Raw genomic sequence first — 13,662 nt, forward strand, 5'->3', positions numbered from 1 at the left:
CATCATTGTACATTATTGTCGTCGTCGTCGATCTCGTTGATATAGATTGTAGGTGAAGGATTAGTGCAGCTGTCACCATTGCATTCTAAGCAAGCTGCAGTGCAGTTTAATCCACTTTTCCTGCACCCACAAGATGCTCCACATCCTGTTTTGCATGAGCAAAAAATAATTTTTAATAAAGATTCTGGAGCTGGTCGTTGCGTCATTGTTTGCGGTGTCAATATTCCGCATTCATATTTCCAGCCCCATTCTTCTGGTAATATTTCTCTTCCAAGCCATGTTTGAACTTGCAAAAATACTCTTTTAAAGTGTTCAAATGCGCTATCTGCAGTGGGTGGTAATGACGGCAGTTTAACGCAGGTAATTTTAGCAGTTGCTTTCAAAAAAGAGTTATATCTTAATTAATGCATTAAGATCTTTTATTTTCTGGGGGGCACCGTATAAAGCAAGAGTGCATGTAACACCAGCCTTAAAAATGTCATCAGTATTTTCGCATTCATTTTTGAAGACTGTCGCAGCATTTTGCAAGTCTGGTCGCTTCTCAAAATTTTTTGCAAATACGTTTTTGCCAAGTTGGAAAAAAGCTGATGTCGTGTCACACCCAGTGAATGCATGTAAGAACAGAATATGCTCTTTACACTTAGTAATATTCTCTCTAAGCATTTGGAAGAGTACGTTTTTTGCGGTATTTTGCCTTTGGATGGTTTTCGAAAATAAATTTCTCGGTCTGTTGGTGAGAGAGCAGTCAATAAAACTAAAACATCTATATCTACTAAATCTGACACGCCTACAATTCTTTTATGAATATTGCGCCAATATTCACTTTTGTCTTCACATATCAAACTTACTATACTTTTCTTGAAATCAGTACTAGTGACGTAGCTGATTTGTTGTCTTGACGACTTGGACTTCCTTCTTTCCTTCATTTCATCCGCTTCTTTTTCACAAAAGAAGCACCTAGTTTTCCAATCAAAATCAATTGAAGTAGCTGTTCGAAGCTTTTTTTTTAGGTGGAGATGCAGATGTGGTGTTCTTTTTTTTAAATAAGAATTAATGCATCCTTTATTAATATATTTTTGTCTGCATACCGAATGCACGTAGACAAAGTCGCGAGTATTTATATACTGAGAAAGTCCATCCCCTCTTTCCGCAGATGCAGCTTTTAATGATGATATGCCTCTAGTGACTTTTATAATATCTCCTAGTTCAGAGCTTAATTCAGAACTAGATCCGACTTTATCACAAATGAGGCAATCATTGCTTGTACTATCACTACTGGATGGTTCACCCATTGCGACACGCGGCTGCAACAACAAATAGGTATAAGTAATATTAATAACTAACTTTTATATCATATATGATTTATATTATTAAATTCTACTATTATATTCTAACTTTTAACATCGATTTATTACAAAATATTTATAACTATTTTCAAAAGCATGTAATATAAATGAAAAACAAATACTTACAATTTATGCCACTATTTTCAAAGTTTTTAAAACTCAGTAATGTTCAGTAATTAACGTTTATCACACTCACTGCACAATAATATAAACATTAATTTTTAATAAACAAAAATCTGAAATAAATATTTTTCGGAACGAAAACAACAGCTACGTATTAAGTCTAGCAAGTTACAACGTGTACTATCCTGTAAGGGCCTAAGTAATTTTTAAAAAATTGAGAGCGCGAAAAAATTTTTTTTTAACATTTTTCTATATACTATTAAAAACATATTTTCAAGGTTTATATTAAGATTCATTGACTGGCCCTGGATTCCGAGGTATAAACCTTACGGCGCTCTACTAATTGTCATGCGATGAAGTATTGACAATGAGAACGAACGAAATACGAGAACGAGTGAATGTTATTGATTTAGCTGAAAATCGACAACAATCATGTGTTTTGAAAAAAACGATGCTGTGTCACTTTTTTTATTTATTTCGTACATGGCGCAGGCTATAAGGTCTTTCGACCATACCGCCTAGTTTTTCGTATAAATTTTACATTAATTATATTATTAGATTCATTTAGGTCTTTCGTAAATTTCAATTTCTTTTCATATCCATATTTTAACTTTTAAGTTATGTCAAATCGAAATCATTATCAGATGCTGTGTCACTACGAAACTACAAAGATTAAAGATATCATCTAGACGTCTCGTAGATTTGCTGCTCTCGTATGAATGTTGACATACAGTATTCATCCCACTTAGTCTCGTTTCTAAGTATTAGGCGAAGGTTGCCCTTTTGAAAACTGGCGTGCGATGAGGCACAAACTACTTGCAATAAAATGATAAGAAAATTTTGAGACTTGATCAAGCTTTGTAGCGCCATAAATACTGTTACATAAAAACTTTTCTCTTTTCACTTCTTAATTATTTTGAATTTTGGACACGTATATTATTTTAAAAACTTTTTGGTTCCTCGCCATTTTACATATTTTTTTGTGTTTATTGCCAAATTTAAATATGGTGTGACGTGTTTAAGAAAATAGGATTGCATGGTCGCCTTGTACAAAGTGGGTATGGAGCCGTCGGTCATAATCCAGACATTTCAAATACTTATAAAAATCATTACAAAACGGATACAGTAATCTGAGGCCCAGATCTAGGTCGTAGCGCCACTGGCTTTTGGAAATATATGAGTGGTTATATCATTTTTGGTTTTTAACATAAACATACAAATAGAGGCAATAATGATTTATTAAGTAACTTTCGGAAACATTTTTATATATTCCATGGCTAATACTTCTTGTTCTGTGTATCCTAAAGCACTTTGATGATCTTCGTTTAATTTCCTTTCAGCAGCTAAAGCTTTCAGCCTCGCTGTGCGCAGGCGCAACGAGTTTTCAATCGCCCGAGAATCTTGTTCTTCTTTATCTGCCCTTATAGCGTCTTCTACGCGCTGTCTCTCCAGCTAGAAAAGCATATTGTATGGATTTAGGTAGATAAGAATGATATTAAACCTTTTTTTAGCTATAATAATACTGGCTGATCGGTATTGGCTTCTAAACATATGGTATTTTATATATTTTTTTAAATGTGTGTGTACTTTATACGTATTAGTCATACTTATTTGGCGTAACAAGATAAAAATCTTTTCAAAAATTTTATCGTTCGCCTTATTCTATATTTGTAGAAAAAAACGACACTAACAATAGAAAATACTAAGATGTTGATTATAGCTAACTTCAGGGTGTCGGGTTTTTGTGGCGGCGCGGCGTGCGCGCGCATTCTAAACATGTATTTTGATCATTTACGCGCCAAAAGAAGTATAACTTCAAAAAGAAAGGTAAATGTTTTATATTAATTAGGTCCTTACAATATATGAAATTGAAATTAAGCATGGAGTACACATGGAGGACAAAAGGTAGACTTTATTAAATCGAATATATTTAATTAATCAAAGTATGTACCAATGCTATCTATGCACTTTTGCCATCTTATAGATAGTTAATTGATCTTTTTACTAAAAAAACAATTCGGACGGGAATAAGTAACATCTTTGAAGGTAGTTTCTGACTGCCCCAACAAAGTTTTAAGTTTTGTTTGTTTTTTTTTTTTAAAGAAATTATCGAAAAAAATAGTAAGCAATTTTATAAAAAAAAGCAAAGGTTGATGTCTTAGATATTCTATAGTATGTGTGTTTTTGTATAAGGCAATAAAGGATAAATAAATAAATAAATATAATAAATATTCTAATTGAATCTTCTCTGGAATTTGGTAGCAGTCTGTGGTGAAGTGTGTGGTCTAGTGTTGTCGAGAAGCAGTGGCCTAGAGCGATTTCATATGTAGGTACCTAATATATGGTATATGGACTATGTATGTATAAATTCTTACTTTCGCAGTTTCTAGTTGATAGTTGATTAAATCCATCTTCAATTTAATTAGGTCCGTATCATTTTGAGAACAAATACTTGTTGACCCTAAAAAATGTAATTTTACATATTAAAATACAACTTTCCCGCGTTCTACTTAACACTGACAGCTGTGAGCTGTCATCTATCAACTGTTAAGTTTCATGCCATAAAAAAAAAAATTTTTTTTGTGGCAAGCTTTAACTTTATGCCAGTTTCTAGTAAAATCTTAAATTATTTCATATCTCCCTTTAAAAAATTCCGAACGTTTATTAAACTTTAATCTTGTTTCGAGAGCTATCAAACCATTTTTTTTTGTTTGAAGTGTCATATTTGACAGCGCTCAATACGAGATTGTGGCTTGAGATACGAATTAAAACATGGATCTAACATTATTTAAACTTTTTACTGGTTTTGAAAAGCATCAGCTCTACCAAACCAAAAACATTTTTTTTTTTATTTTGCCGGTAATCAAATCTTAGACCGACTTAGACTTGAATTCTGTCCGTGAAGTGACTACTCAAGGTGTAATTTTAATTATTAAATTATTACAAAATGTATTACTTAAATATTTACTTAATATAAAAAAAATATTTAAGATACTAATCATTGTCTAGTCAAATTTGAGTGTGTCATTGAAAACTTTATGTAAATACACAGTTAATACCTAGTCCAGAATCCGAGTTGAGAACAAATCTGAGCGGGTCCATATCATTAGGTATGGGTGATGGTTCATTTATTCTATCTTCATCCATGGATTGGCTGAACTCACTGCACTCTATATTGTACTCTACATTTGGCTCATTTTTCACAGACTAAAATAATAAAACAATTTATTCTATATAAAATATTACCCTTAAAATATTATTTTTATTTATGCTCTCAAATTCTATCCGTATCACCACGAGATCCGTCGTTCTACAACTAAGCGTCTCTTAGTTTTTCCGAAACAATTCGATTAACGATTAACCAATACTACAAGAAAGTTCAATCCTTTTTTCATACAATACGTTACAATAACCGATCGACGGATCGCTTTTATAAAATATCTTTGAATTCGACAGTTCAAATTTTGACATTTGTCAATATAAATTTGCGAAAATCTGGATTGGAAATAATTTTTTTATTTTATCCATTAGGGTCTTTCAGATAAGATCGTACCAATTTTTGCTAGAGTTAAGAAAGAGAAAAAATTATGTAAAATTACTTTTGTGATATTTATAAAAAAATGTTAATGTTAAACTCACCAGTTCCTTTTCCTCGTGTTCTGTGTTGGATGTACTTAATCTAATTTTGTGTCGATTGAGTCTCCTCATGTTCTCAAGTTTTGTTTTTAATACTTGAACTGGCCTCTTTTTCCAACTGATTGCATTAAACCTTTTTGCTACCTGTAAAATACATAAATCTTGAAAATATCACTGGAGTCTGTAATCACAAGTTGACATAAGACATAACTTGACGCGACATGACGTGACTGTTTGACAATTGACTAATTACGTCATAAAATGACATTTAGTTCTTCACTTCGTTAGCGCGTTTCAGGGTACTTCATCGCACTAAGCGGATATTGTAGGAGCCCGCTACAATATAGTTTCTTTTAAGATTAACTTAAGTAATTTCATCATGATGTTGGTAAGAATGAGCATACAAATCTGATGTGAATTTTTACTTGCAAAAAAACCCGTACTCACCCTCTCCCAAGCTAAATACTTCTTTCTTATGGCCTCCTTTGACATACCCGCAAGAAAGAGATTATGTTTCTCCTCTTTAACCAATTTCAAAAGAAGACTACACTCTTGTGCTGAAAAATTCATCGACTTCTTTCTAATTCCATTGCGTTTCTTGTAGCAGCGGTCCCTTGAAATTAATAACTTATATTGTGGGATAATGTGTTCATATCCCAGGGGCAAAAACTTGTTTTGTGACTCTATTAATCAACAACAAGTGTCATAGAAGTCTACAAGGGTTTGCCTGGATTAAGGTATTGGGTCTAGTAATAATCATATTGAACCTTCTAAGAGATTATTATATAAGCAGACGTTTTTCTCAAATAAATTAAATACTACTCAAACTCGGCTTTATATCAGGTTTTAAAGTTTTACGACGATTTTACATTTTCTATAAAATTGTAATTTATAATCATGTAAATATAAATAGCACTCGTTAAAAAAAAAGTATACTGAAGTTGGCTAAGGACGTTGGCAAAGTGTCTGATCTACAATAGCGAAGGAATTCATTTATTTTTAAATGTAATCCATACTTATTAAGATAATTTTACTGAATAAAGTATATAATAATACCTATCCTTCAACGGTTGTTCGTCATCAATATCTGAAAGTTAAAATAAATTGTTAAATAACACAATTTTATAATATATTTATCTACGGAATTAAAATTTTTCATCTATATATATATTCTGTGTTGGGTTTTTAGAAAACAGGTAATTAATAAAATATTTTTATATTTGGTTTCATAGAAGACTCGCTAAATTGAAAAGAAGACTGAGCTATATTTAAATATCTTTAACTGTACAAATTAAAAGCATTATGCTTTGGTGTTATTAGTAGCGGCACGAAACTCTAGCGCTGACCGTTATTGCGCAGAAGTAAAAAATAAGGTACCTGAGGGGGCCTAGCGGAATGAAGAGCGTCGATTGGCTCTCCAGTCGCATTCCGGCCCTCGCACCACACTACACATGCGCAGCAATCCCCTCCACGTATCGGCCAGCGCTAGACTTACGTGCCTATAATAATACTGTGATGAATAAAAGTATGGATCTTAAGCCAAATTTCGTAATGTTATATTCAATACGAAAATATTATAAATATGTGTCCTTGAAGAGATCGCTTAATAGCACCAAGGGATGTTGATTTTTTTTAAATGATTACCAATAAATGTAGTAAAACATCTTAATGAAATCTAGTTTTTTAAAATATATTGTGACAATCAAACGCGTTTAATAATCTTATACGCTATAAGATATTCTTACCAGACTGAGAAGAGCTGACGTTATCATCCAATAATTTATCATCTGTGTTATCATTCAGTACCTCCTCGGTTTCCAAGTCTGGAACTTTAATTAAAAATCTTACTAAATATAATAAAATAAAATTGTAAAACAAATATATCTAATATTGCTTATTACGAACGAAGTATCGAACTTTACAAATATTTTATACAGTAATTTCTCACAAATAAATTTTATATTTCCAAAAAAATTGATGCAAGTCTCAAATTTTGTACAAGACATACATTTCTCAATCTAAAAAATTGGGGGAAAAATATTCTGTATCTATGGAGGCTCTTGCCTTTTTTTGTTATGAGATTTCGTCGTGGAAACAAACAAAAGACTTAAATGATTTCTGTCTGTCCTGGGAGAGTGCAAGAAGGTGAAAATAAAATGAGAATTGTAAATGAAAATCACTCCTCCATTGGATTTTTTGCACACTTATCTTTCAGGCCGCTAGTTAAATGACGCCATTTAACTAAAGTACTTAAATAAGCAAGCAAAATAGATTTTTTTTATCATATCAATATATCAAGTAAAGAGATGTGGGTTTCATTTTATCAATTTTATTATTTAAAGTATACTGATGCAATATATTATTCCGGTTGAATTTAGACTAAAACAGACTTTGTGTGTTTTTCTGTTATAACGAGATTGTTGGTTGAAAAACCGATAGTAACAGTTGTGGTTTGTATAATAAAATAGAATTCCAGGAGCTTTGATTTTGGTCAATATAACTGGCATGCTTTTCTAAACAATGACATTGTAAACTTTTTTACTGTATATTGAATGGCCTATATAGGAATGTAATTACATGAGGTAAATTAGGTTTTAAGTAAAACATACTGAGCATCTAAGTGCGGTTCACATACCATAGGATTGCAATGAAAGCATACTGCTTTTTATCTAAGTAAATACTTATAACTTAATCTCTTTTCACGCAACATATACACCTCAACAATCAATACTTGAGCTGTCTCTTGAAAATATGATGTTTAGGCACAGGTATTATAACCAAAATCATGTCTAGAATGTTCATGGTTTTGAAATTGTTAACACATACCTTCATATATGTCCTGTTCTGCCTGTTCTGAGATTTCTATTTGAAGACTGGGGTCATTGACTGATTCATATGATAACTGGATAACTTGTTTGTGTACATCATTCATTTTACTCGGTGAATTATTATGTATTCTCCTTGCTTCTCTTTTTAAATTGAACCACTTTGTTTTCAAATGATCAGAACTTCTATGCACATTTATTTTTTCTTTATTAAATAGTGTTGTTAACTGTCGCCATATTTTTTCTTTAGCCAAATTTGTACTTCCATTTGTGCTGCGGTTTAGTATTACAGATTTAAATCTTATAATTAGATCCAGCAAAAGTTTAATCTCTGCATCATCAAAATTGGCACTTCTGTCAGAGTGACTGGAACATGATAAAATGCAATGTAAGAATAAATGTAAATAAAGAGATACAACATTTCTATATATGTAATAACAAAATATACAGCTATTTCAACAAATTTTATTATTAATGCTGAGGATTAGGGAAAACTGATGAGGATTGAGGAATGTATTTTTTTTCAATAACTTAATTTAACTTACGCAGTTTTCTTATTAGAATCCATATTCATTTAACTTATACAAAATAGTTTCAATTTTCATACTATTAATCTGAAATAAATAAAAATTATAAGTCAAAGAAAGTCAATAAACAAACAAGCATGCACAAGTTATTATGAACTTTTCTATCTCAGAGGCTATTTTACATGGCACTTATTAAAGTTAGAGTGTGCAGATAGATGCAAGTGCTTTCTGTTTTACATATACAAGTAGATATTCAAACACCTCTATAATAGACAGCAACTTTACATTAAAAGACTACTATTAAATTTTACTAATTTTAATTTTTTAGCATTGTAAATTTCGGTTCCACTGGGATGATCGATTTTTGTGTTTTTACTCGAGACCCAGTTATCTACAGCGTAACATGTAAGACGGTAGCCGGATAAGGTAGGGATTATGCGGTGTGCCACCTAAAATACAGCCTACTAGTAATTAAATAATAAATACATTTACAATGTCTTCTACCTGCGATTTATTAATGTTTGCAGTTTCAATTAGTTGACACTATGTTTTGTGTACTTACATTGTGCTAGCTTGATAAAAAACAGATTTTTGTCAAAAATGTTTATTGACAGCAGACAGTATTATAAACCACAGATCAAGTATAGGTAAACAAGAAATAAAAACCAAAGCAAATCATAGAGAAATCGAACAAAATCACAAACAGATTTCTAGTCCGCACTACGCAGAGTCATCAGTTTCACTAACATGACTTGAAGTCTTGTTCTTTTATGTAGGATCAAATAGTTGCATTTAATTTATTTCCTTCAATGCTCCTTGTGCCCCAGTAATTCATAATACTATATGGATGAATTATTTCTAGAAAATGTTTTGCCACTATGGAAAAAGGACCAGTGAAATGTGAATATGTCAACTTTCGTTGTAATATGTCAATCGTCTAATTTTAAAGATAAAAAATACTTCTAATTTTTCAGCAGACATTTTAGGTTATGTTTTGTTTTTAACAAATTGAATAAACTAGAAATAATTAATTTTTTTGCCACTAGCCGTCATTAGAAGCCTTATTAAGAGGTACTGTTTTGTATAGTTACAATTTAAATATTAATATTAAAATCTTGCATTTATGACCCGTGCAAATCCCTGAAAAAATATGGCCGACTCGTTACCATAGACGGAGTATGGACGTAAATATTGTGTATATTTGCAGTATAATAGACCTACCATACAAGTTATAGTTATTAAGTGCGTGTTAGTTTACAATTGATACATTCCATATTTAATGTTATTGTTTCGAAAATTTGTTCTGAAATGAAGGAAATTATTTTAGCTATAATAACCTTTGTATGTAGCATATTTTTAGTAATTGCATTTGTTTTATTTTGTAAGTAGCCTCACCAGTAGTGCTTACTCTAAATTTTAATGTAGTGTTTCAATATTCTTTGTTCTTTGTTTAAGGTTGGTACGTTGTTTGGAAGTGTTGCCTATCAAAGTTTCGTTTTGTCCGTGAACTTATAGGTGGCATGTCCGAAACCCCACCTGCGTCTGAAGTTCGACAACCCAAAGGAAGAAAGACTAGAAAAGAATAATCATTATTTTTGTAACTACAACTAGGAATAACAATACTACGAAAATGAATATCCGTTGTGCTCGGCCTAGCGATCTTATGAACATGCAACACTGCAACCTCTTATGTTTACCAGAAAACTATCAGATGAAATATTACTTTTATCATGGACTTTCATGGCCCCAACTGAGTTATGTTGCCGAAGATGAGAAGGGACATATTGTTGGTTAGTTCTATCATATATTCATAGCTTTGTTTTAGAAACGCTAGAATGCTATAAATAAAATAAAATTACAATACTAATAATGTAATCAGAATTGAATTGAATATTTATACGCACATTAGACTTCGTAATTTGTCAATATTATCTGGTTGGATTTAAAAGTCATTCTTTTCACTTGAAACTGTTTTCTAGGGTATGTTCTTGCAAAGATGGAGGAGGATGGTGAGGATAATAGACATGGCCATATCACATCTTTGGCTGTAAAAAGATCACACAGACGCCTAGGTCTTGCCCAGAAGCTAATGAACCAAGCATCATTGGCTATGGTTGAATGTTTTCAGGTATAGCAGGGCAAAACCAATTTTAGTATTTTAAATAATTAACATAACAAACAAGAAATTTTAAAATAAATGTTATAATTCTATAGACAATTTAAGTGTTCTACATATGTGTTATGTTGAGTGTTAGTAAATCATTAAAGGATTTAAAACTTTCAAGAAAGGTTTAATAAAATAATATTTCATAATTGCTACTGATATATTGTTATTTTAGTTTGTATATATTTATGTAAACATTGCTTATTTTTTTCAGGCTAAGTATGTATCACTGCATGTAAGAAAGAGTAACAGAGCTGCGCTCAACTTATACACAAACTCATTAGGGTTTAAAATACTGGAAATTGAACCCAAATATTATGCAGATGGAGAAGATGCATACTCTATGATGAGAGACCTAAGTTCCTTCTCAGAGAGCAAAGAAAACCAGCCCTCAGATAATATGGAAATTAAATCAGAATCAGCCATTGTTTCACAATGCTAATTTTGTAATTAATGTTTATTGTCAATAAATTTATCTTATGAAATTAATGTTTTTTTTATATTTTTGAACATGTGTTGAAGTTTATGTATTGAAGGATACATTCAATACATGGACTACAACACATGAGCATTCATATCAGACTTAAATAATATTTGTACAGCTTCTTGGTCTAGGCTTTTAAAATAACAACTTTTAATATTTGTTTAAAAAAGACTAATCAAGATTTATTATGAAATAGTCTTGTTTAGTTATAAATTATTAAATCAATTATCACCAAATGATGTACTTCTTGTAGGCCATAAAAATTGAAATAATAAAACTAGAGAACAAGCTGTATAGATAAAACAGTAAGAATTAAGAATACTTTTATTCAATATCTTCATTATCATCATCATAAAGGTGGTTAAGTTTTAATTCAATAGTGTTTGTTGATTCAGGTTTCTTAATTCGTAATTTCTTAGGACTCTTTGCTGCCTTACTGACACCAACAACATACTCTGGCATTATAATCTTACTACTTTTGAAAACAATTTTAGTTTCTTCTTCTACCTTAGGCTTAATTGTTTTTGATATTTGAAATGTAGGTTTTTTGAAGACTGCTCCAGTTTCATCTGTAATGGTAGAAAATGATTCTTTCCTTTGCTCCATTTCTTGAATAAAGGCAAGAGCAGTTGCTGCATTTGTGGAATCTGACATTTGATCTGGTGTAACATCAGAAAGTGAATAATAGGACCACTTTTGTGGATTCTTCATATAATCAGGTATTCTTCCTCTTTGTAAACAATCTTTTAAACTAGATTCTGTGCGTTTGTATATACTCTCTTTGCCTCTGAACTGTTTCATTTCTCGTTTCAACTTTCTATACTGATGCTTATCTATTTCCCCATAGTCCTGATTTCTAGTGACTTTGTTTGATTTAGAGAAACTATACTGATCTTCAGCATCTTTTAAAGTATTAAACAAACTTTTTTGCCTCTCATGAAATGATGCCATTATTTTTCTAAAAAAATTATGCATTAAAAAATGGTGCTAGTATAACAACTACATGTAAAGGCAGAACACCCTTACTTATCAAAACTATTACTTTACATACTTTAAACAAAGGGCCCAGTAGGAATTTTACGTTATTTATAGAAGACCTAGAGCACAATTAACAAATATATTTTTTTATTTTAACGTTTATTTCAAAGCATTTGGATATGAGGTCTTTGAATTTTTAATAATGATTAAAATAATAAATACAAAATGTACATACTACATACAAAATACAACTACAGCTTACAGCTTGATGAAATATGCATACTCAATACTCTGTGGTTTATAGGGTAGAAGCTTTGACTCTATATTATACCCACTCTGTGGTCGGTACAGTAAAACTGTAGTGACCCAGACGTCCATAGATGCCGTTAGCTGTATCAATAAATTTTATATTTTTTTTTAGAAAAATCTACCAACTATAAGGCATTGTACTTGTTTTAACGGTTTGTTTTTCATAGTGTACTTGCAAGGCAAAGATTGCAACAGTCTCACCATTGTTATCTTCTTTATCTGGTCTTTAATAATTTCCAACCCAAAATATATATATCTTCGCAAAAGGAAATTGAATTTAGAATGTATTACATTAATTATGTTTAGTGTTTGGGTCGTTAGTGTAGGGTTGACTTATTTTCGTTTTTTTGACACTTCCATCCATTGCTTGTTCACTACATCTATCCCTATCTGCGTTATGTGGATCCGAGCCTTAACTTTACATAATAAAAAGGTTTTTAAGAAAAAAAAAATAACAATTAGACAACCTTTTAAGTTATTACACTTATGAAAATAGGAAAACAAAAATAAATGCTTCTTAATTAAATAAACCTGCCAGTTCTCAAATCAAAGGCCCAGAAAGGGCTAAAAAGAAATGGTAATAACCTCTTCATAGATCCTTTAAATCGCTTAAAGTGCTTTTTATATATGCACAGGATGTTTGTAAAGTATCAAAACTGTAAAATATCACGCTCTTCACACCTCATAATAATTAAAAAATGAATTTAAAACGATGTAACCTTTTTCCAATCTGCTTTGTTTTCAAAATAGGAACACGCTCTTACGTAAAAACGTAGTACCAAGATAAGTCAATGTTCAAATAATTAATATATAGGTATATAAATAATACAGCACCTAGTAAAAGTATAACGTATGGCCAGCCATTGGCCCCATAACTATGGAAATTTAATCAATAATTGTTAAAAACATATTTCACCAAAAACAAAATTCTTTAGCAGAACTCATTCATTCCATTATCTCCAAGGATGAGCGATCTGCTGGTTCAGCAATGTTTAGATGACGAATGTTATTTATTAGGTATTATCTTATCAACATCTAGCTTCCAAACTTTGCAGGACATTATCTTTAACTAAAATCAGGACGTTTGCGGGACAACTTGCTAAAAAGGTTTACACGTGTTTTGTGTGTTACTAATGGGCACACACATACTTTTCCAAAGTTACAACCGCATCGTATTTAATCCCAATATATGCACAGCCTAAAGCCGATAAGATAAAGAGTACACGCGATTATTGAATCGCTAGATTTACCTTGTATCTTTGTTTTTCTT

The 13,662-nt window shown here is 31.3% G+C and overlaps 3 protein-coding genes across 8 annotated transcripts; 1 reads left to right on the top strand and 2 right to left on the bottom strand.

Moving 5' to 3' along the window:
• Positions 1 to 2,691: 2,691 nt before the first annotated feature.
• LOC110998101 lies at positions 2,692 to 9,059 on the bottom strand. Of its 3 annotated transcripts, none has more exons than XM_022266559.2 (10): positions 8,962 to 9,059; positions 8,476 to 8,544; positions 7,932 to 8,296; positions 6,851 to 6,934; positions 6,162 to 6,192; positions 5,553 to 5,718; positions 5,109 to 5,249; positions 4,529 to 4,676; positions 3,845 to 3,930; positions 2,692 to 2,921 (listed from the first exon to the last, which is right to left on the bottom strand). In XM_022266559.2, exons 2-10 carry the CDS (start codon positions 8,502 to 8,504, stop codon positions 2,709 to 2,711), a joined length of 1,263 nt encoding a protein of 420 aa, XP_022122251.2. In that variant the 5' UTR covers positions 8,505 to 8,544; positions 8,962 to 9,059; the 3' UTR covers positions 2,692 to 2,708. The 3 variants fall into 3 exon arrangements, with proteins under 3 accessions (XP_022122251.2, XP_022122252.2, XP_022122254.2); XM_022266560.2 differs by having other exon boundaries at positions 9,020 to 9,038; XM_022266562.2 differs by having other exon boundaries at positions 8,944 to 8,962.
• Positions 9,060 to 9,376: 317 nt separating this feature from the next.
• LOC110998070 (N-alpha-acetyltransferase 11) lies at positions 9,377 to 11,106 on the top strand. Of its 3 annotated transcripts, none has more exons than XM_022266504.2 (4): positions 9,377 to 9,528; positions 9,913 to 10,247; positions 10,437 to 10,585; positions 10,836 to 11,106. In XM_022266504.2, exons 2-4 carry the CDS (start codon positions 10,088 to 10,090, stop codon positions 11,061 to 11,063), a joined length of 537 nt encoding a protein of 178 aa, XP_022122196.1. In that variant the 5' UTR covers positions 9,377 to 9,528; positions 9,913 to 10,087; the 3' UTR covers positions 11,064 to 11,106. The 3 variants fall into 3 exon arrangements, with proteins under 3 accessions (XP_022122196.1, XP_022122197.1, XP_022122198.1); XM_022266505.2 differs by lacking the exon at positions 9,377 to 9,528 and adding an exon at positions 9,586 to 9,699; XM_022266506.2 differs by lacking the exon at positions 9,377 to 9,528 and adding an exon at positions 9,618 to 9,798.
• A 309-nt stretch (positions 11,107 to 11,415) lies between these two features.
• Positions 11,416 to 12,380, bottom strand: LOC110998069. Of its 2 annotated transcripts, none has more exons than XM_022266503.2 (2): positions 12,319 to 12,380; positions 11,416 to 12,063 (listed from the first exon to the last, which is right to left on the bottom strand). In XM_022266503.2, exon 2 carries the CDS (start codon positions 12,054 to 12,056, stop codon positions 11,430 to 11,432), a length of 627 nt encoding a protein of 208 aa, XP_022122195.1. In that variant the 5' UTR covers positions 12,057 to 12,063; positions 12,319 to 12,380; the 3' UTR covers positions 11,416 to 11,429. The 2 variants fall into 2 exon arrangements, with proteins under 2 accessions (XP_022122195.1, XP_022122194.1); XM_022266502.2 differs by lacking the exon at positions 12,319 to 12,380 and adding an exon at positions 12,157 to 12,312.
• Between the last annotated feature and the right edge of the window lie 1,282 nt (positions 12,381 to 13,662).

This window comes from Pieris rapae, chromosome 16, assembly GCF_905147795.1.
Source record: "Pieris rapae chromosome 16, ilPieRapa1.1, whole genome shotgun sequence".
In the NCBI taxonomy this organism is placed as follows: domain Eukaryota; kingdom Metazoa; phylum Arthropoda; class Insecta; order Lepidoptera; family Pieridae; genus Pieris; species Pieris rapae.